We start from the raw sequence: 21,283 nt of genomic DNA, 5'->3' as shown, positions 1-21,283 counted from the left end.
TTTTTAGGCCCTAACAGTTTGGATTAGGAATGATGTTTGATGTTTTCCAAATCATACTCCAGAAACGTGCTAGCCCAATGTCTGATTGTGTAATCGCTAGGTGGCTCTGAGACCATCAACCAAACCCAAAACTACCCAAATTTCCCAAACAATTCAGCTCCAATACGCATCCTCTACTCATGTAAGTGTGTTGACGGCTAGAACTCCCTTGTGGTTTCGCATCCACATCAGTGCCTGGTGGCACATCGCCACCTATAAGCCCAGTTACGGGGATAACTTCCCACAAGAACAAAAACTTTTAAGCCTTTGTGTAATTCTCAAAATAATTATTTAATTAAATTATTGAGTAAATTATTAGGATTTAATATCCAATTATTTAATATCCAATTATTAATTAAATTAAACAAATTTAGAAAATTGCTTTGTTGTGTCATACAGTTATGTACTGTATTTAGAATAAACTAAGCCCTGATTTTGTGAATTGTTATGGAATATAGACCTGCACCACCACAAACAAGCTAATGTAAGCATTATTTTGTTGAAATGTTATGATAGGGCAGCCCGATACAATATGCTATTTGCTACTGTATAAAACTGGGTACAGCCTTTGTGTTCACTGTAAACATCCACCAGAAGTAGCAAAGAATTCTCACAACTTTCCACTCACGAGACCATAAATATTCCCAACCCCCCCCCCCCCCCCCCCCCCCCCCATTGGTTACGAATAGAATAGCAGTAGCTGGTTGGGCAATATATTTGGCTTGACGGCCACATCTGGGTTTCAAAATTCACCCCGAGATTTCCTTCTGAGCGATTTCGTAATCAAGAGCAAGTTGTGTGCCAGATAATATGTGGTTACATACAAATTATTCATCCATAATAATCCCTACATACTCTTTTAAGAAGAGCCTGGAGTGTTTCAACCCAAAAGTAATCGTAAATCTCCAGGGGGCCACATTAAATGGGTTAACTCTATTTTGCCCATGGTTCAGTAATCTGATCCTAGATCTGTGGTTAAAGGCCACTTGTACCTCAACAGATTTGACAGTTAACCGTGTGATTATGCACACATAGTTTCCCACAGAGGGATCTGGTAACTGGCTCACGACGGTACTGATTACTTGGCTAGGCTCCGGACAGCATGTCATAATGTAGCAAGTCACACTGTTTGACTGTTTCATCAAACTATGTGGCTCATAGGTGGCAAATCCACCACTACATATACTCCAATAAGCTTCTTCTTTGGTTATATATAGAGATTTCCCAGTCATCGCTCAACAACACATCACTATCACTTTTTGTGAAAGTGTTTATGCCTACGTTCCCAGTGGTGAGTTATTGCTCAACAGCCTAATCCAACCTCATGACGTTTTAATCTCTTATGAATGACAGATCATGAAATGTTATTGGCCAAGCCAATAATCTCTTGTTAAATGTGCTGTGAAACCTTATTAAAAGTTTGTGTCACAATACGATTCACAAAGTATTGTAAGAGGGTCAACTCATGCACAGGTGACGACAAGGATGTGAACAGTATCTTCTGTAATGGTCAGAGGTTAAGGAGCAATGAAGCAACAATGAGATCTTTGCTCAGTCACTTAATGGCTTTTGACTGCAGCAGGACTGTTCTATTGAAACGTGGTCTCATCCATAGCTACAACATTGTGGAAAATCTGCCTTTTGTTCTGGTAATGCAGGCTTTAACTAATTAAAATGAGTTTGATGGTGGCGGTTCTGAACAGATTAATACTTTCTACATTATCAGGTTGACTAAAGCCACAGTATATTGCATTCCTGTGCTGTCGGATGAGTAATTTCACAGCAAAATAGAACATGACAATGGGAATGTTCCATTTCAGACAGAAATGTATTTTGGGGAAAGAAATCTAACACAAGTGCATTTTCTGTTTCCCAGGGTGCTGATGGTCATGATGGTGACCCCGGTCCATCAGGCCAGAGAGGACAGAAGGTACAACTATATCCTATCTAGTGATAGTGTAGAATCTATAAACCCAAGAACATTTTACTTTGATGTAAGATGAGATTCATACAATCTGATTGATTGAATTTGAACAATTTATTTTCTTAATCACCAGGGTGAGCCAGGTCTGAGCGGATCTCCTGGATCAAAGGTAGAGTCTGAGTCACGCTACTCCATCAATCCTCAACCGAGATGTGACCCTGAAAAACTCCCAGGCTAATATCCACTAATCAGACTAAATGTTGTTGTTCTCTACATGTGGGGCCAGTGTGCTAATAACCAGAACCACATCCATAAAAACGGTTTGCTCCAAAAACACCTAGCCCCTAACAGTCCAATAGTGTTTTCAGATCTGAAGGAACACGATGGGTTAAATCTGCTGGGAGGGAGGCTCCTCCATAATACTTACACCCATACAGTTTCTTCACGTCATTAAACAGAGACATTACTACCGTATAATGCATTCGTTTTTTGGACTAAACCATTGTGTTTCTCCCCCAGGGGGAGCCAGGCACAGCTGGGTTCCCGGGTCTGCCCGGCTCAGAGGGACAGGAGGGGCAGCCAGGGATGAGGGGCCCACCAGGATTACCAGGACCCCCAGGACCACCAGGGCGGGCCTATGACTTTGACATGGAGGTATGACGTCACGGCAGTTTATTGAACGTTAAATATGCTGATGTCATTATAAAACAGATTTTACGTATTATGAAATATTGTATATACATACTTTATTAAAAAAATTTATAATTTCATTTAATTGTTAAAATAACTATTTTAGTTACAGTATGCTCAACAAAGCTAGTTAACAAAATTTTGTACGCTAACTGCAGTGTAGTAAATGTGGGGCAAAGAGGTTTACATTTAGATACATTTTAGTTATTTAGCAGACGAGCTTACCCAGTGCGACTTACAATAAGTGCATTCCTCTTAAGGTGTCTTGGAAAACCAACATCTGACAATCATAATAAGTACACTTACCTTCATCAAAGCCATTAGTTGGCAAAGTCAGTGCAAGAGAAATCAGTTAAGTGCATTCTTTTTTTCTCAGGGGGTGGGAGTGGAGGGTATACTCAAGTTAGTTAAGATACTCATACGGTAGGTTTTCAGGTTTCGCTAGGTTACCTTTTGCTAGGCATTTGCCCACAAAACATTATTATCTGCTGATTATATACAGTAAAAACGTTATATGACTAAAAGCAAAATGTATACATAATTTACTGTAGCACGCTAGCTGAGACCATTCATTAAAAAAAATCTAGAATTCTGAAGAAAAATAAAATAGCGGTTCGCTAACCCAGCTAACTGTTAGCGCTTTTGTTCATTGATAAAAAACATTGCATAAAATAAGGTATGTTGTCAAATTACTTTTCTACACTAATACTGACACATGAAAAGTGATTCCAACATCCATCGTATCGTTTTTCCTCTGCTGCTGCACAAAATACACCAAGTCTAATGTTAAGTGTCTTGATTTGTCTGAGCTGGTCCCAGGTAAGATGGCGGCCCTATTTGGATGTCAAATAAAGCTATAATTCCCATCTATGCTTTATATCTATGGAGGTCAGTCTCTCAGCTCTCGTTTATACAGTATCAGAGGGTGAGCAACATACTGCAGATTTATTTTGAACTTAATAGTTGCACCAAGCTGGCCACCATGGTCTAGGTTTGAGGATTAATGGTAGCACTAGCTGATGAGTAGCTGGGAATGTGGTGAGTGATGCTTATTGGCCAGCATTCTCTGGAGAGGGAGACGCATCGACAGTAGGGTTTTCCATGTTTTAACAACTCCTTCAAGCTACTTGAAAGTGTCAAATTGGGAAGAAGCAACTTAGCATAGGAGAAGCTTGCTGCATTGGCAAATATTCCAATGAGAAAGAGCCGTAGACACAATTTGATATGACGAAAATGGGGAAGACAAAAAAAAGAAATGAAGGACGACTAATTCTGTTGGGTTCATTTCAAAATGTATGTTGGGGGGGTGCAACACTTGCATCAGTTGTCACTGACTATTCTATGTGCAGGACATGGAGGGGTCAGGGACACTGGGTGACGGAGGGATACAGAGACCAAGAACCCAGGTGAGAACACATTAAGGGGTTCCTTTTGGAGCTGCTAAAACATCCACTTCTGTTCGAAAGACTGATTTTGACAGTGAGTATGATTTACACTACCACTGATTTTGACCTGGTGTTTTCCACAGGGACCTAGTGGGACTCCAGGACCACCGGGTCCTAGCGTAAGTCCTATGTTAGGTCATATTGCTGTATGTCTGTATCTCTGTTCTTAATAGGCATGTTTAAATGCAATGCAGTCCCATCATTGACAGTAATTTACTATGTTAAAGAATTGCAATGACTGGCAGATGTTCTTAGGGAAACATTAACCTTACATCAAAGTCAACATTTCGGACCAGTCTTCTATCTTTTCGTGACCCTTGGATGTTGGCACATAGGCCACACTCACAGCCATCTGTGTGCTAAAATGTCTAAGTGGTCTAAATCCTTGGTGTGGCGTGACTCACTTGTTTCATGACTGGTGGAAGACAAACATTTCCATGTCTAGAAGGCCTCATGCTCACATTCTAGTCCCAATCATAGAATCTAGGTTATAAAAATGTGAATTCAGAACAACACGATACAGTGGGGCTCGAAAGTTTGGCCACCCCAGGTAATTGTTTTAATTAATGTGCATAAAGAAGCCAAGAAAAGATGGAAAAATCTTCAAAAAGCATCAAATGACAGATTAGACATTCTTATAATATGTCAAAAAAAGTTAGATTTTATTTCCATCATTTACACTTTCAAAATAACAGAAAACAAAAAAATGGCGTCTGCAAAAGTTTGGGCACCCTGCAGAGTTAATACCGTGTACTGCCCCCTTTAGGCAAGTATCACAGCTTGTAAACGCTTTTTATAGCCAGCCAAGAGTCTTTCAATTCTTGTTTGAGGTATCTTCGCCCATTCTTCCTTACAAAAGTCTTCCAGTTCTTTGAGATTTCTGGACTGTCTGTCATGCACTGCTCTTTTAAGGTCTATCCATAGATTTTCAATAATGTTGAGGTCAGGAGATTGTGAAGGCCATGGCAAAACCTTCAGTTTACGCCTCTTGATGTAATCCACCGTGGATTTTGAGGTGTGTTTAGGATCATTATTCATTTGTAGAAGCCATCCTCTCTTTAACTTCAGCTTTTTCACAGATGGCATCAAGTTAGCGTCCAAAATTTGCTGAAATTTTATTGAATCAATTTCCTTCTACTCTTGAAATTTCCTTCTACCTGTGCCACTGGCTGCAATACAACCCCAAAGCATGATTGATCCACCACCATGCTTAACAGTTGGACAGAGGTTCTTTTCATTAAATTCTGTTCCCTTTCTTCTCCAAACGTACCTTTGCTCATTCCGGCCAAAAAGTTGTATTTTAACCTCATCGGTCCACAGAACTTGTTTCACAATGCATCAGGCTTGTCTATATGTTCATTTGAAAACTTCAAACACTGATTTATGTGGTGAGGACGTAGAAGAGGTTTTCTTCTGATGACTCTTCTATGAAGACCATATTTGTACAAGTATCTCTTTATAGTGGAATGGTGTACCACAACTCCAGTGTCTGCCAGGTCTTTCTGGATGGATCGTGCAGTCAAACATGGGTTTTGACTTGCTTTTCTCACTATCCTGCGAGCTGTTCTGTCTGATATTTTTCTTGGTCTTCCAGATCTTGCTTTAACTTCCACTGTTCCTGATGACTGCCATTTCTTAATTACATTCTGAACAGAGGATATTGGCATCTGAAAACACTTTGCTATCTTCTTATAGCCTTCTCCTGCTTTGTGTGCGTCAACTATTTTCAGTTTCAGTTTTCTAGACAATTGCTTAGAAGAACCCATGGTGCTGATTGCTGGGGCAAGGTCAGATGAGTCTGGGCATTTAAAACCTTTGAGATTGACATCACCTGGTCTTTCCAGACGATGATTGAGAACAATCCATGACACTGTCAGGTCTCAGCTTTCCAAAAGGGGCGGTGCATGCTATAAACTCTGCAGGGTGCCCAAACTTTTGCAGACGCCATTTCTTTGTTTTCTGTTATTTTGAAAGTGTAAATGATGGAAATAAAATCTAACATATTATAAGAATGTCTAATCTGTCATTTGATGCCTTTTGGATATTTTTCCATCTTTTCTTGGCTTCTTTATGCACATTAATACAAATATTTACCTGGGGTGCCCAAACTTTCGAGCCACACTGTATAAGGTTAGTTATAATGCCAAAAAAGTTAACTGTCTAGTCAACTCCTATATAAGCTAGGAGAGTCTATGAAAAAAGTGACTCCAAACCAGACGATGTAGCTAGATAGTTATTATATGGTTAGCTGCTATGGCTATCTGACATTTTTATATGTTGTTTCTGCTGTTCTCCGTTCAGACGCTAGAAGAAGGAACTTACTAGTTCCTACATTAAACATTTTAGAATATGTGGTTACACCAATTTGTCATAGTTTTCCATACTGATGGCCGTTCTGTCTCGTTCACAGGGTAAAGACGGGCAGGACGGGCTTCCTGGTGTGGCAGTAAAGGTGGGTCTCCCTTACACAACTGGTTCCCATTCATCCATTGAAAGGAAGTTCTGCCTCCCCCACCATATGTTTCCTATTATTCTGCTAATTTCCAATGAATTCCTCTCTAACACATCTGTGCACAGGCAGGGCCAGTCGCACAGGTCTGATTTGGGCATCTTGGTTTTTAATCATCTGAGGCACTGTTCTTTGCCTTCATCAGCACCCTGTTAGAGTTGTCATCTAGAATTAAGGGGCAAATATCAAAAACCCTAAAAAAAAAAAAAGGTCAATGTAAAACTATAAATTTTTCAGAGTCGTTTGTAATAGAGGCTAGATGTTCCACTGGGGTCCTACCACACATGTTCAGAACAGCATTGTTGTGATCTGATTCAGATGAACTAGAACTATATGTGTGGAGAATCTATATTTATGCAGGAGGAAAGCGTACCTGGTTCTAAAAAAGTTATTGTTAAGATAATGACTGGATGCTTCAGTGGATGAGTACTGAAGTAGGAGAGTTGAGCCAATTCAAGCTGTAGTTGAATGGGGGGAGCAAGTCGCTGGGCATTGAGAAATAGAGTTATTACATGTGGTATTCCATTTAGGAAATTGACCAGAACTATCATTTCCCCAGTCCAGCTATTCTGAAAGCACTAAACATCTATCTAGGCTATTGAAGAATTTCCAGCATTAGACAAATTCTAGGCAAAAAAAAGAAATCTCACACATCGATGAGGAATACTATTTGTTATAGCTACACAGGAGTTTTGGGATATGACATGTCGGTATAAATGGGCATTAGTCACTAGCAACTAAGCAGAACCAAGAACCAATCTAAAGCACACAGATACAAAACAGGAATTCTAGTTGTCATTACTAAAAGATTTCCCTGACTTAAAGCTTTGCCAACGTTTGCGGTTGAGCCCATCAACCCGACTCATGAATACATAACTTAAAAAAAAAGAATAATAATTGAATACATGCACAGACAAGCAACATAGAAATGTCAACCAAAAATGTATTGGGTGATAAATACAGCCCTGTTTTAAAAACCTTCCCCCTGTCCTTTCTGTTCCTCTAGGGGGAGCCTGGTTCTCCTGGAGCGCCCGGGGCACCTGGGCCAAACGGTCTGCCTGGTCAAACGGTCCGCATCCTCAGTCTTATCAATTTGTTCATAGATTTTTATATTTTGACCTACTTTTTACTACCCAATTCAGTCTCCACATTTGCCTTACCAAGAATGTCTTCTAATAACTAGCGTCTGTGTTGTCGTGTGTTCGTTACGAAATGGTCTGAGGTATTTTGTCAATGTAATGGTTGCTCTTGCTTCCACGCAGGGCCCGAAGGGAGAAAAGGGGGATATGGGACCTAAGGTATTATTCACCCTGAATCTTGTCGATCAATGAGATTTCTTCTGGCCTCCTGGGGCCAACCAGAAAGACTCTGTTGAGGTACTAACCCTGTCTACGTCTTTTGTGTTAGGGAGAGAAAGGTCAGGATGGCAGCAGCATACGTGGCCTTCCAGGGCCCCCTGGGCTTCCAGGACCAGTGTTCAACCTCCAGGATGTAAGTGACTGATGTCATAATGTAGTGACATCACTAATGGTTAAATTCATCACCACTGCCGATGTGGTCAGATAATCCGTTCATGAGGACGTTCATGTCACCTCCTCCAGTCTCTCTATGTTCTCCTCAGGTTTTAATCAACATCACAGAGGGGTTGTTTAACTTCTCAGGGCTGCTGGAATCTCAGGTTCCGAGGGTGAGTAGATGTATGCTTGAGGTGTGTGTGTGTGTGTTTCAAATGTAAATGTTTTTTAGTCGCACTCACAGGACAAACTAGGGAAACCACACAATAAAATTATTGCTAGCAGGTTCCTGCTCAGTAATGCTTGGACAATCTCCCACACACAGAAAAAACTAAATCATAGTGGGTTGGTTTGTGTGTCCATTTGACTAGAGTCAGCATAGGTAGTCAGACAAGGTCAGTAGTCTGACGGTTTGCAGAAACTGCCTCCGAGCCTTTTATTGTGAGACCCTATGCTGCAGTCCAGTTCCTGGCTGACTGACAGTACGTAAATAAACTATGTGGTGTGAAATTCTGCGGTTTGAATGGTTTTTGGTTACGCCGTGGCCTTTCATCAGGGATCGTTTCGGATTAATGTCCTGGAGGTCCTTCCGTGCTTACATGTACACGTGTGTATCAGGGAATGAGTGCATGTGTAGATGGTCACAGTAATATCCCTTCATCTGAGACATGGGATTATCCCTGACTTGTTTTTTAATTTATGACAAAAACGTACAGCCGGAGCTGAAAAGCTTATTTACCCTCACAAGATTACATGACAGAGCTCCTATATTGTTTTGGCTTTGGCAGACTCACTCGTCATAAGCAATTATGGTGAGCAATGGTTGGAATCATGTCAAATATTTTCCTCAAGTTACTGTAATGATATCTGTCATGCATGGTCATAAAAATTGTGGTTTCCCATGGACAATTACTTGCAGACTTTGACAGATAAATGTTGACACTGGGATGATAAACTAAAAACAATAGTCATCAACCATGCTGACTAGTTCATGCAGGCATTTTGCTAAAATTGTAAATTAAGAATTATGAAAGCCTATACTAGAGACGTATGACATTTGAAATGAAATGTCCTTGCTAACCAAGGTGGGAGAACTGATGGCTTAAACCAGCGAAGTAGAAGTCGTTTTTAAGAACATTTAATTTAAAATGTGTCACTAATATGTATCAATGATCTAAACGTATTATTCTATTAATCCCTATAGCATCAATTGAGGTAACATAATGACTGACAAGCTTTATCATTTATTTTTTACATTCCAGTTCACCTTTTAATAATTCAGCAGACGCTTTTATCCAGAGGGCATGTATTTCAGAACCTTTGGTCCTTTACATTAATGAGTACCTAAATAGAAGTTACAGGGGGGAATGATTGGGTGATATGAGGGCCAGGTTGGAAATGTATTCGGGACACCATGTTTAACACATGAACTCTTACTATAAGTGCCTTGGAAAGTTAAATGACCACAGAGAGTCAGGGCACCAATTTAAAAATGTAATCTTTTGGGATTTGGGACCTGCTAGACAGGAAGAATGAGTGCCCTCTACTGAAGTAAAGCATTCTGAAGTGTGTTTTCTTATACCACACAAGGTTGTCAGATACTTTTTTTTTAATACTGTCTTGTTACAAGCTAATACATGAAAAGCTAGTATGTTTTCCTCTCAGGCTGCTTAGAGGACCTGTGTGTAGGTTGCCATGGCATTTTGATTTGTTGTCTCTAATGTATGTTATACGAGATGTGCCCGACACGTTTGGCATGGACTTGATAGTACAATCGTACAGTCCTAAAACATGATATATGCACTAGTTATTAATGACTTGTAATTCGTAAATTTGTTGAATGATTGATTCATTGTTGTTTTTGTTCAGTCAATGGTTTAGTCATTGAACTATGACTATGTTCATTCCTAGGGGCCACAGGGGCCAAAGGGGGACTTGGGGATTCCAGGGATTATGGGGACTCCAGGCCTAAAGGTAGGTGCGTGTGTGTGTGTGTGTGTGTGCGTGTGCGTGCCTGTGCACGCATGTCCACCTACCTTTTGAATTCTATACCGTTGACATCAGCCAGGATGGACTCACTCTTACACCACATCATGACTGCCATCAGTATGACACAACAGGAACCTGGATTCGTCGGACCAGGCAGTGTTTTCTCCTCGTTAATTAGGAGAGAACCCGGTGTGTTCGTCTGCTGCCCCTAGCCCATCTATGACAAGGACATACAAGTTGTGTGTTGCCAGATTCTGTTTCCGCACACCCCTGTTGTACTGAGCTATTCACCTGTTGGCTTGCCAGATTCCTGCCATTCTCCTTCAAACATCTTTTCGGCCGCAACATCTTCCCATCCTAACATTGAATCCGACAACAATGCTTCGACACCTGTCTGCCTGCTTAATGTATTAATCCAAAGCCATGTGACTGACTGCACTACGAGGTCCGGAGCCTGATGGTTTTCTGTTCTACCTCATCTTGAATTGCACCCAACTGGTGTCCCAGGTCTAAATAAGTCCCTGAATTTGGGGATTTCAGTCAATTAAAAGTGCGTGAAACCAAATACCACTGCTCAAGATAAAAGCCAGGCTATTTCCGCTGTAGAATATTCCAGACTGGACAGCAGTAGACATCCCATAGCCACAGACATACAGAGATTATTATCGAATGTTATTATTTCTCTGCGAGGGGCGGAATGTGCTTCAACATGCATGTGCTGTGCGTTAACCCCTTGGTTGTGTGTTTGTGCCTGTCTATGTATGTGTGTTGTTTGCAGGGCGAGAAGGGTGAGCCAGGGCTCATGCTTGCTGCCAACTTGTCTAGACTGACAGGGCCACAGGGACCAAAAGGGATCAAGGTCAGTGATTTGCACACACACCACTTCCTGGGTCAAAGTTCACATTGGCTAGCCTCTGATGTGTCAGTTGCATCTTTTCTCTTTCTCAGGGTGACTGTGGTTTACCTGGACCTGCTGGAATTATGGTAAGGCTTTACTTAGGGAAAATAAACAGCCCTGATCCTATTCAGTGGTGTGTACTTGTGGTCATGTTTTCCTAACCCTGTGGGGATAGAAAAAGCATAGGTTTGGTTTAGTGTTAGAATTAGGGTTAGTAATTATATGGTTTTCATTTTATATAGAGGAATTGGACACATGATTGTGTTTTGTTTTTCCCTATATTGTGTTTAAAGTAATCCCTCGTAGTAACTGCCCCTTCCAGCTTTGTAGTAACTGCCCCCTCCAGCCTCTTGTCCTCTCTTGGCGCCACAGCTGCTTTCATTCAAAGTGTTTTGGAACACTTCTGTCCGGCCAGGGGCACGCACGCACACAGGCACAGTCTATATATACAGGCAATATTTTTGTTCATATTGCAAACCTGCCATATTTCTTCATCCTCAGCGCACCTGCTGGTAGCAGACATCCAAAAGAATCCATGCCGGTCCCTAAACTTCTCTATTGTTGTTGTTTTCATTTCAGGGTCCAGTTGGGCCAGTAGGACCCAAGGGAGAGTACGGCTTCCCTGGCCGGCCCGTAAGTACCCTGAGCCAAGCGTGTGTTTTGTTTCCATATTTTGCCTTTGTTCTGCTCAAGGAGGGATCACATACTGCGCCCAGCACTGCAGGCCATGCTGCCATCAGTCCAATGCATTTGACCACTGGCAAACGTTTATCCCACTACAGGGTCGTCCTGGAATAACGGGGCCTAAAGGAGACAAGGGAGAGACCGTGTCGGTGAGTTGAGCCCACGTCTTAATAATTCAGCAGACGCTTTTATCCAGAGGGCATGTATTTCAGAACCTTTGGTCCTTTACATTAAAGGTTTAAACAGGTTTAGAAACACAATCCAGATCCAAAAGCCCACTCAAGGTGGCGCCCCCTAGTGATGTCGTTGGGAGCTTTTGGTGCCGTGCCTCGTTCTATCCATTTCAGGTCCAACTGGTGCACTGTACAGTGATTCTCTGTCATGGTTTGCCACCCTGCTGCGTCCAGCTCGTAAAGGTGCCGGTCGATACATTGTCATGGCATTTAGTTACTTAATAGGCAGGGCCAGGCCTGTGCCCAAACAACCCCAACATAGGATGAAAACAGCCGGCTTATTTATCAACAGGCACTTGAAAGAATCCCATAAACCAAATAGCTTTTGTTGACGTTTAAAAAGACAGCTTGCCTCAATATGTGTCAGAGATCCATGGGCACATTTCGGTGTGCCATGATTATTTGTAGTTATGTTTGGTTTATGGTATGGTTTATTAGCCCAACTGTTTGTGGTTGGTTTAATGGACTGACCAGGCATGTGCAGGGATCAGGGGTTGTTTAAGTCTGACAGTTTTTGGATGTGTGATACAGAAATATCTTAATTCAGGAGGACATTGAATGTAAAAGGTACTTGCTCTTTCAACTTACACAGTCAGTTTTTTATTTAAAGGCACAGTCTCTGCCAGCCTCATGGTTGACTTTTAGAAGTGGGGCATAAGAGGAATGGTGGGATGTATGGATGGGTACACTGGACTGTTCATTATATGATGTCGGTGTTAAATGTGATTGTACAGATGGTGTGGTGGTGTGTTATGTTTTCTATATTTCTTATGTTCCTCCTTTCTTTCTATCGGTTCTCAGGGGCCCCCTGGCCCTCCCGGACCTCCTGGTCGTCCTGGAATGTTCAACTGCCCCAAAGGAGTAAGCATGACCACTCTCTATCTATGGTGATAACGTCTCCACTCTTTTCCTATATCCATATTTATCCATGTCATGTTCAGGTTCTGTCAGGTTCTGTCTGGATGTGTCAGGTTCTGTCAGGTTCTGTCTCACTGTCCTCTCCTACGTTATTTTTTTTAAGACAGTTTTTCCCATCCCACCCAGACCGCGCTGCAAAAAGAACGTAAGTGACATACAGGCTGAGGTGTCTGCCTGTCTGCCTGTCTGTCTGCCTGCCTGTCTGCCTGTCTGCCTGTCTGTCTGCCTGTCTGTCTGTGTGCCTTGTCTGTCTGTCCGTCCATCTGTATGAGTGGAGTATATATTGTCCTTTCACTCACAATTTCTCTTTCTCTTTAATTTAATTTTAACAGTCCTTATTGGCATGCGAAACGTCTGTTTTGTTTATTGCCAAAGCAAGTGGGAGGTAATCTCATTCACTTCAAAAAAATACCTAGTTAGCAGATGAATTTACAAATTGAATGTGCATTTCGATCCTAGGAGTCCTAGGAGTGTACATTAGCATCACTCATTCAAACACTCTGCCTGTTCACACTGTGGGGTTTTGCCAGATTAGCATCAGCTATAAAAAAAAGATTTAAAAAGAAATATAGTCCTGTAAACAATTTTAGTTGTCTCCAGTTACCTTCCGAAGGGAAAGTACACGCCTATCGCGAGCAATTTCCCACAGGAAACACTGCAGTGTGAAGATATTGCATTGCCTAATGTGTATTGTAGTCACGTATGCAGTGACATATGAGGTAAAGTCAAAGGATCCTTTCATCCCCAAGTATAAACAGACATCAACAGACATTGAACAGAGATGCTAATGACACCACCGACACAAGTTCACTTGCTAGATGGGTTAGCTAGCTTCTTTGACCTCTTCTGACAAAATGGTATGCTTGTTCTGTTTTATAGAGTTGTAAACATACTGCCATAAAAAGTTAAAGTAACTGTTGTTAGAAGTGATGCTTGTGGGTCTGCATGTGTCTCTGCAGCAACGCCTCTCATTCATTATGTTGAAAAGCATCAGTTGGTGGGATTGGCCGCGGGTGGCAACTGCTTAGTGAAAGTTGACGTAAACTAGGTAGTCAGCGACAGTTGGCAGAACATGAACAGCACGTGTCCAGCCATGGTTAGTAGAATCTCTCACCCTGTCCCCTGGGTTTCAGACCAAGTTTAGCCGGCTGAATGGAACCTGAATGGAAGTCTCTCACCTGTACACTTTCCATCTCTGTTTTACAGTCACCTGTTCGTTTTGTGTAGTACTATCTTTCCTCACTTCTACATCCTGAAAGGGGAATGTGCATGCTGCATCCATGGTCCCGCGCCATTCTTTTGAAGGAGAGAACAGGGGATCTCCAGTGACATGATGCATGTCATTTTGGTGTGCAGTTTGCTGTTCCATATGTTGACGCTCCACTAACAAAATACATAATGGTCCCCAAGAAGGAATATTAAACATTCATGACAATTATAAGGGGTGTTAGGACTGATTTATGTTAATTAATTAAAGCAAATGGACGTCCTGTTTTTCAGAGTACCAGGATAATCACTACTGAAATACAACATAACTAAATGATTGTAGTTCTGAAGGAAGATGAGACATGTGATTGGTCTCTCCTGTCTTTCATGGGGGCCATCTTGAAAAAGCAGTTGTAGTGGTTGACCATGGGCATGTTTTACAGGTTCATCCTTAAATTTCCCTCAAACCTTCCAATTTGTTACAGATAGATGAACTCATTCACTGAATATATGAACGTATGACTAGGCTATAAGGCACGAGGGTGTGTTGGATATGGCCAATATACCACATCTAATAGCTCTTCGTAGGCACAAATGAGACAGTAAAATATGTGATGTCATACCACAGTTTCATATACTGTGGATATCAGCCAATCAGCATTCAGGATTTTAGGCCTGAATGTTTGTTGTCTAAAATCCAAAGCCATGGTATATGAGACAGTATATAATAGGTATGATTAATAATCACTTTACTGTGTTTACTTCATTGGCCATAAATCAAACATTGTGTCTTGGATTTGTTCAACATATTTGGATGCTTCTGAATGCATGATGTGATGTGATGTTTTTCATGTCTTTTAACATTTATTTTACTTTTCCAGATGAATGATTCTGACAACTCAACAAATGGTGAGTTGAAGGACTTACTAGTATGACATAACACCATATCTAACATAAATATAACGTTATTTGTTTGTTTACCTAAAAGTATCAATGGTTTTCATTCATGGTTAGCCTATAGGCCCAGTAACCGAAACAAAAGTCATTGGTTTGAGTCCCAGAGCCGACCAGGAGACATTTCTTAGGTCCCTCTAATAAATTTTTCTGGTGTGTGTAAAAGGAGTATTATTAATATTGTTATTATAACTATTAATGATTGTTTTATATATAGAATGATGAGTATTGTTTTGTAATTTATGTATGTGCTCTAAGTGTGGGAAATGCACTCTACAAATTAAATATAATTATTGTGTATATGAAAATGATGATTACACAAAAGTTTTGAATTTCTTTTACCAGGTAAGTATGCTAAGAGCACATTCTTATATACAGCAACGACCTGATAGCAATTAGGGCAAACTGTCTTGCTCATGGGAAAAATTGCAGGTTTTTCTACCTTGTTGGCTCTGAAAAGGCCCAATGATCTTGACCACTAGGCCACTCTGCCGCATTCCATCCAAGAATTTCACCAGTGTTGAAGCAGCAAATCCCCAAGAAGTTTAGTTCATTATGTCGCTTATTCGGTTGTTTGTTCTCAGACAGAGCTAGGTGCGGCACATTTCATGTACATTTTCATCTGCCTTTCCAGGAGTGCAGCAATTCTCAGCAACAAAAGTGTGATCAAATTGAGATATATAATCTGTTTATAGGTCTTAGATGACTGTTGGGCTCAGCGCTTTTTTCTTTTCTGACCCCTAGGGGGCGGTAACTGTCTGACTGTGGGTAAAGGGGACAAGGGGGAGACGGGCTTCCCTGGGATGCCAGCTCCACCATGTGAGTCATATCAATATGGATCACTTTAGGTCACAGTTTACCATAGCGTTATTTTATATTTAAAAAAGATTATATATATTATTTTTGAAATAATGTCTTCTTTTTCTTCATACAGTTGATAAGCTTCCCAAAGGAACCATGGTGAGATTAATATTTGCTTCTGCTGTGTGTACAGAATTCAACATGTTCTGACATTACATGAAAACATGAAAAAGGTTTTATGGGTTAGGTTTAGGGATTGCAGTTTGAGTTAAGGTTTGGGTTACATTTAAGGTAAGGTTTCACGAATGTTCAGTCATTGTGATTGAAGGGTAGAGGCTCAGAAATACAGGTTTCTAATGCAAAGACAAAATCCATGTTCGGAAAAGTAATGAAACGATAATGAGTCCGTTCGTGTGTGTTGTCCCTCCTTGCTTGTACCTTTCCATTGTCTGTCCCCACAGGCTGATAAAGGTGGTCAGGGTCCCACAGGGGACAAGGGGGAGAAGGGGGAGGCTGGGGCACCTGGCCCTCCTGGAGTGCTCGGCACAATGGGACTGGAGGTGAGTCGGCTCCCAAAGCGCCACCCACACGCCACAGCTTTGACTAATTAGAGTTACTGAAACAATCACAATATAGTATGGAGCCAGAAACCGGATGTCTCACATGTTCATCGGCATCTTAATTTGAGGGCATTACTGGCGTCTCTGAACTCACTCCATGGTGTGCTAGATAGATGAAGAATGTTTGGTTGCGCGCAGCTGAGCTTAATTGCTGCACATGAGGATTTAAAGAAACTGTCTGATATGAAGTTTGTGGGATTGATTTAGTAGTGAGGATTTTGAATTTGGCTGCGTGGCAAAGTGCAAAATTAACATGAAAGAGAATCCAAGATGTGATCAAAGAAGTATATTGTTTTGCCAATTTCTACGAATCATAGATGCAGTCTGGGATTTCTATGAATAAACGCAAAATGTGTGAAACCTTTCATTCTGGGCTGGATGAATAATATATTGTTTATGGTTACATAATCTACAAGCAGAATCACTATTATACTTCAGTTAGGCATGAAATTCCTAGTTTGAAAGTGGCTTTGATGAAATGGTGCACATATCGGCACATACATGACATGGTACACAGTTTAAACTAGTGGCTGAACATCCTGGAATGCATTTTTGAGAAGCTTCACGCACTAGAACAGTGATAGGCCTCCAGAGTTTTCCATGAACATGAATTTAATGTTAATATGCTAGAGATGGAGCTCTACTATCAGACTGTGATTGTTTCAGGGCCCCAAAGGTGAAACTGTGGCCGGGCCCCCTGGCCCCCCGGGCAGTCCAGGGCCTCCTGGCTCTCCTGGATTTGGGATGCATGGCCCTCAAGGTCCTCAAGGCCCCCGAGGGCCTCCCGGATCCCCCGGAGTACCCATTCCAGGTAACACTTATGGCACCATTTTGGAATTTTGTGTTACGATTTCACAGTCTGACTACTATTGCATTGTGAAATATTTTGCTCTGTGTCTTCCATTTTGTCATTCCAGTTGCAGCCATCTCTGGACCACCAGGTCCTACTGGCCCAGCTGGACCTCCTGGGCTGTCTGCCGTGGTGCGTTTGGCCGTGTCCTCTTTTACACTGTTGCATATCCTCCTAATTACATTGTCATCCTGTCATAACAGCAGATCACTACCTTGTTACATTATCAGGTCATTCCTGTTACATTATGACATGTTCATCACTGTTACAGTATCATGCCATCCTTGGTGTTGTAATCCCTACTTCATTATCACATCATCCCTTTTACATGACATCTTTGTTCCATTATCATGCCATGTCTGTTACATTATTGTGTCACCACATATCTGTTACATTATCACATCACCAATGTTGCATTATCTGCTCGACTGTTACATTATCACATAGTCCCTATTACATTATGATGTCATCTTCATTCCATTATCATGCCATGTCTGTTACTTTATTGTGCCATTATTGTGTCGTCACATCATCGGTTACACAATCTCATCATCAGTTTAGCATTATCAGCTCGACTCAGTTACATTATCACATCATCCTTATTACGTGGTCATGCTACCCCTGTTACATTATCACATCCTCCCTATTACATAATCACGCCATCCCTCTTACATTATTTCATCATCCCTGTTACATTATGACCTTGTCCCAATTACATTAGCACATCATTCCTGGTGACTTCATCCCTTGTCCGCATTCTTACATCATCATTTAACCCCTGCCATGCTGACATTACGTTCCTCACACTGTCAAGGTTCTCCCCAAGAATTACCCCGCTAAACTCTTATCACTTGTGTGTTTTTCCTTTTAGTTGAAGACGTTTCCTACCAGTGAACTCATGATGGAACAGACGATGAACAGCAATGCAGGGGACCTGAGCTTCATTGACACAGGGACAGGCAAACTATTCATCCGTGTTCAACAGGGTTGGAAGGAAGTCCTGGTACACTAGCATCTTTGGTCCCTCCCGCTACAAGCCTTTTAGTGTATTTGTGGGCTGTGAATCACACTGATGTCTGTCTGTGTCTCTGTCTCCACAGCTTGGTAACTTGATCTACAAACCAATCCCTATCCCACTAGGGCAAATGGTAAGGAGAGTTGAGGGTTGAATGTATTTGAATATATAGAAAACAGTTTTTCTGTGTTATGTCAGGCTAATTGTTGTGTGGACGCCAGGTCAAGTAGCTTCTGATTTTGGTGCCAGTAGTGACATCAATGCATTGTTTAAATTGAAGTGTATGATTGAGCTCCCTTTAAGGGAAGCTTATAGCAGAATATGCTGTGTGATTTCTTTTCATATTTTGTGTTATATCCACTGTGTTTTCAGCGTCGTGATTATAATTCTGTTAGTTAAATGCATTTTCTCCCTTAGGCTACGCCAGGAACTGCCCGAAACTATGGGGTAAGTTTGTTGACAAATTAAGACAAGATTAACTGAGCACTTGCATCTGTGCAGAGTTTGTGCAAAGCTGTATTTATTTACACTTCTATGGAATATCTTCTGTTTCAAATATTTCATTGTTGCCTCCCGTGGTTTTATGAAACTGGAGCAAAAAATCTATCAAAAATAAATGCATATTTTCTAAACCTTATACTTTCTATCTTGAATCTGTTAAACTGCTAGATACAAAAAGGGAGAAAAGTAGACAGGGAGAAAAAAATAATTTGAATCTTTGTTATTTGTTCGTGAAAGCAAGTCATTGGTTTGGCTCAAGTGTGGCCACAAAATGAGCTGCAGTCGAAATTTGATTTTGGAGTGGTTTCGAATATTCCACTTTTAGACTAAATTACTGTCTGAGTGCTGTCATTGAAGGACAACCATGGGAAGACCTGGACAGAGTTGTAGGGATGTAGACCCACATCTCCCATTGCATTGCAACAGCACTGATGAGACCTTCACCTGAAGGAGCACACAATAAGCTTGTATGGTGTTTGAATGTGTCATTTCATTGGGTCTCTTGACCACCTGTAGTGTCCAGCTCAGAGGACAGCACTGAATACATAGTGAGGTGAGGGTTTATAATACACGCTCATTTCTTACCCCCGGTTGCCTGTTTTCTCTGCAGCTTAGCCTGGTGGCTCTGAACCAGCCCCTGGCTGGGGACTTAACAGAACATGAGCAATACTTCATAGTGGACAAGATGTGCCGTGATCACGCCACAAAGGCGGGCCTGCCTGCATACTACCGGGCCTTCATGTCCACAGCAGAAACCACCGTAAAAGACATTGTCCCCGAGAAGTACAAAGGGTCCTATCCTGTAACTAACCTCAAGGTAAGCTGCATTTGCGGCGCTGTCATCTGGTAATAGATTAGGATCCAACCCGGTTTGCCGTAGGGCCATTAAAGGTCACTGTTTACTTATGTCAACTCCTTCTTTCTGCATCCACAGGGCGACATTTTATTCAGCACCTACAAGTCCATGTTCATTGGGAGTGGAGCCAAATTACCAGCTAACACCCCAGTCTACTCCTTTGATGGACGGAATGTAATGACAGACCCTTCCTGGTCAGTATTTGCGTGTGTGTGTGTGTGTGTGTGTGTGTGTGTGTGTGTCCACCAAACCTAAGCAGCTTCTAAGAATAAGAAAAATGGTGATAGACAACCAAGCCATGGGGGTGGGATCTCCCTTCTTTGTTTTGGTAAAATGGATGGGTCTGGATAATGTAACCACTCCGAAACTCATAGACCGAGCTATGGATGCAAGGATTGACCATCCAGGAAATCACAATAAAGCCATATAGCCTTTTTTCTAATACTGAGTTTATATTTAATTTTGGTAACATTTAGGTTGTTTACCATATATGTATTATCCAAAGCGATTTACAGCATGAATTCAGTTTAGGAGATATGCTCAAGGGCACAGTGATAGACCCTCCACCATTCAAACAGCAACAATTACTTGCAAAATACGCTGTCCACCAGGTTTTCTACATCCCGAAATATTCTTATCAAAAGTAGGAGTAAAAATTATTATACTTATGAAACTGTACACATAAATCTCAATAAGTTGTAGTGGTTCTATACTCCAAATGTTTTGATTTAAAATCAAACAATTCCTGAGACGTTATAGCTTAGATTCTCAGCTTTTTTTTTAGGGTCTTTGTGTACATTTTAATTTCATTCTTTAGAAAGTAAAATACTTTTTATACATAGTGACCTGGATTCAGGGCGCTAAAAGTACAAGAACTGAGTGTAATGTCCAAATGTAGAACTTCTGTTCAGTATGTCGTTGGATATCCTTTGCATTGAATGACTGCCTGAAGTCTCCAACCCATTGACCCCACCAAATAATCTGACCAGCTGGTACTGCAGTCATCTTTACTTGCAGTTCGTTTTGAGGTCTTTTTACCGTAAGTCTCATCTTCAACAACAATGACCTCAAGATCCAATTGAATACACAGGTCCGAGAAAAATTAAGAGACCACTGCACCTTTTTCTTTCCTTTCCAAAAAAGATGAAAAGGAAGGTTTTTGGGTGAGGAACAGAAGTATTCAATTTGCAGTGGTCTCTTAATTTTAACCCTTCTGTTCCTCACTCAAAACCTTCCTGTTCGACATTTTTGGATAGGAAAGAAAAAGGTACAGTGGTCTCTTAATTTTTTCCGGAGTTGTATGTTCAATTGGATCTTGAGGTCATTGTATTGCTGTGTTATGAAATGGGATTTGAAACATTTGCTTGTACTTCGGCAGACAACATGTTTCTATATCCTTTAGTATTCATACTGACACTGCAATCAGCAGTTACATCATCAATGTCCAAAATCCCTGGCACTGTATTTCACAGATGGTATGCTAAGATAGTATTCTGAGAATCCTTTTTTCTCCTCACTTTCCTCTTGCCATCACTTTCCCAGATGTTATTCTTTGTCTCATCTGTCCACACTAATTTGTTCCAGATCTGTACTATAACTTGGCCATCCTTTTTACAGCCACACCAAAACACACAAAA

General features: G+C 41.2%; 1 protein-coding gene across 1 annotated transcript in view; it reads left to right on the top strand.

Annotated features, from left to right (window-relative positions):
* The window catches only part of col15a1a (collagen, type XV, alpha 1a), a 72,040-nt gene that overhangs the window by 48,918 nt on the left and 1,839 nt on the right, over window positions 1–21,283 (top strand). Inside the window, exons 14-41 of the mRNA XM_010885705.3 lie at window positions 1,916–1,969; window positions 2,097–2,132; window positions 2,483–2,617; window positions 4,003–4,059; window positions 4,182–4,217; window positions 6,509–6,550; window positions 7,614–7,676; window positions 7,870–7,905; window positions 8,015–8,098; window positions 8,229–8,294; window positions 10,033–10,095; window positions 10,889–10,969; window positions 11,059–11,094; window positions 11,588–11,641; window positions 11,791–11,841; window positions 12,727–12,786; window positions 12,947–12,988; window positions 14,931–14,958; window positions 15,748–15,822; window positions 15,938–15,963; window positions 16,266–16,364; window positions 17,091–17,235; window positions 17,342–17,406; window positions 18,146–18,277; window positions 18,375–18,422; window positions 18,707–18,736; window positions 19,401–19,607; window positions 19,725–19,840. Of these exons, the coding sequence (XP_010884007.2) occupies window positions 1,916–1,969; window positions 2,097–2,132; window positions 2,483–2,617; window positions 4,003–4,059; window positions 4,182–4,217; window positions 6,509–6,550; window positions 7,614–7,676; window positions 7,870–7,905; window positions 8,015–8,098; window positions 8,229–8,294; window positions 10,033–10,095; window positions 10,889–10,969; window positions 11,059–11,094; window positions 11,588–11,641; window positions 11,791–11,841; window positions 12,727–12,786; window positions 12,947–12,988; window positions 14,931–14,958; window positions 15,748–15,822; window positions 15,938–15,963; window positions 16,266–16,364; window positions 17,091–17,235; window positions 17,342–17,406; window positions 18,146–18,277; window positions 18,375–18,422; window positions 18,707–18,736; window positions 19,401–19,607; window positions 19,725–19,840 (1,967 nt within the window). The remainder of the gene's footprint in view (window positions 1–1,915; window positions 1,970–2,096; window positions 2,133–2,482; window positions 2,618–4,002; window positions 4,060–4,181; window positions 4,218–6,508; window positions 6,551–7,613; window positions 7,677–7,869; window positions 7,906–8,014; window positions 8,099–8,228; window positions 8,295–10,032; window positions 10,096–10,888; window positions 10,970–11,058; window positions 11,095–11,587; window positions 11,642–11,790; window positions 11,842–12,726; window positions 12,787–12,946; window positions 12,989–14,930; window positions 14,959–15,747; window positions 15,823–15,937; window positions 15,964–16,265; window positions 16,365–17,090; window positions 17,236–17,341; window positions 17,407–18,145; window positions 18,278–18,374; window positions 18,423–18,706; window positions 18,737–19,400; window positions 19,608–19,724; window positions 19,841–21,283) is intronic.

This window comes from Esox lucius, chromosome 21, assembly GCF_011004845.1.
Source record: "Esox lucius isolate fEsoLuc1 chromosome 21, fEsoLuc1.pri, whole genome shotgun sequence".
NCBI classification, from domain to species: domain Eukaryota; kingdom Metazoa; phylum Chordata; class Actinopteri; order Esociformes; family Esocidae; genus Esox; species Esox lucius.
The sequence above is the reverse complement of the archived record's forward strand: the minus strand, read 5'-3'. Positions and strand labels throughout refer to the sequence as shown.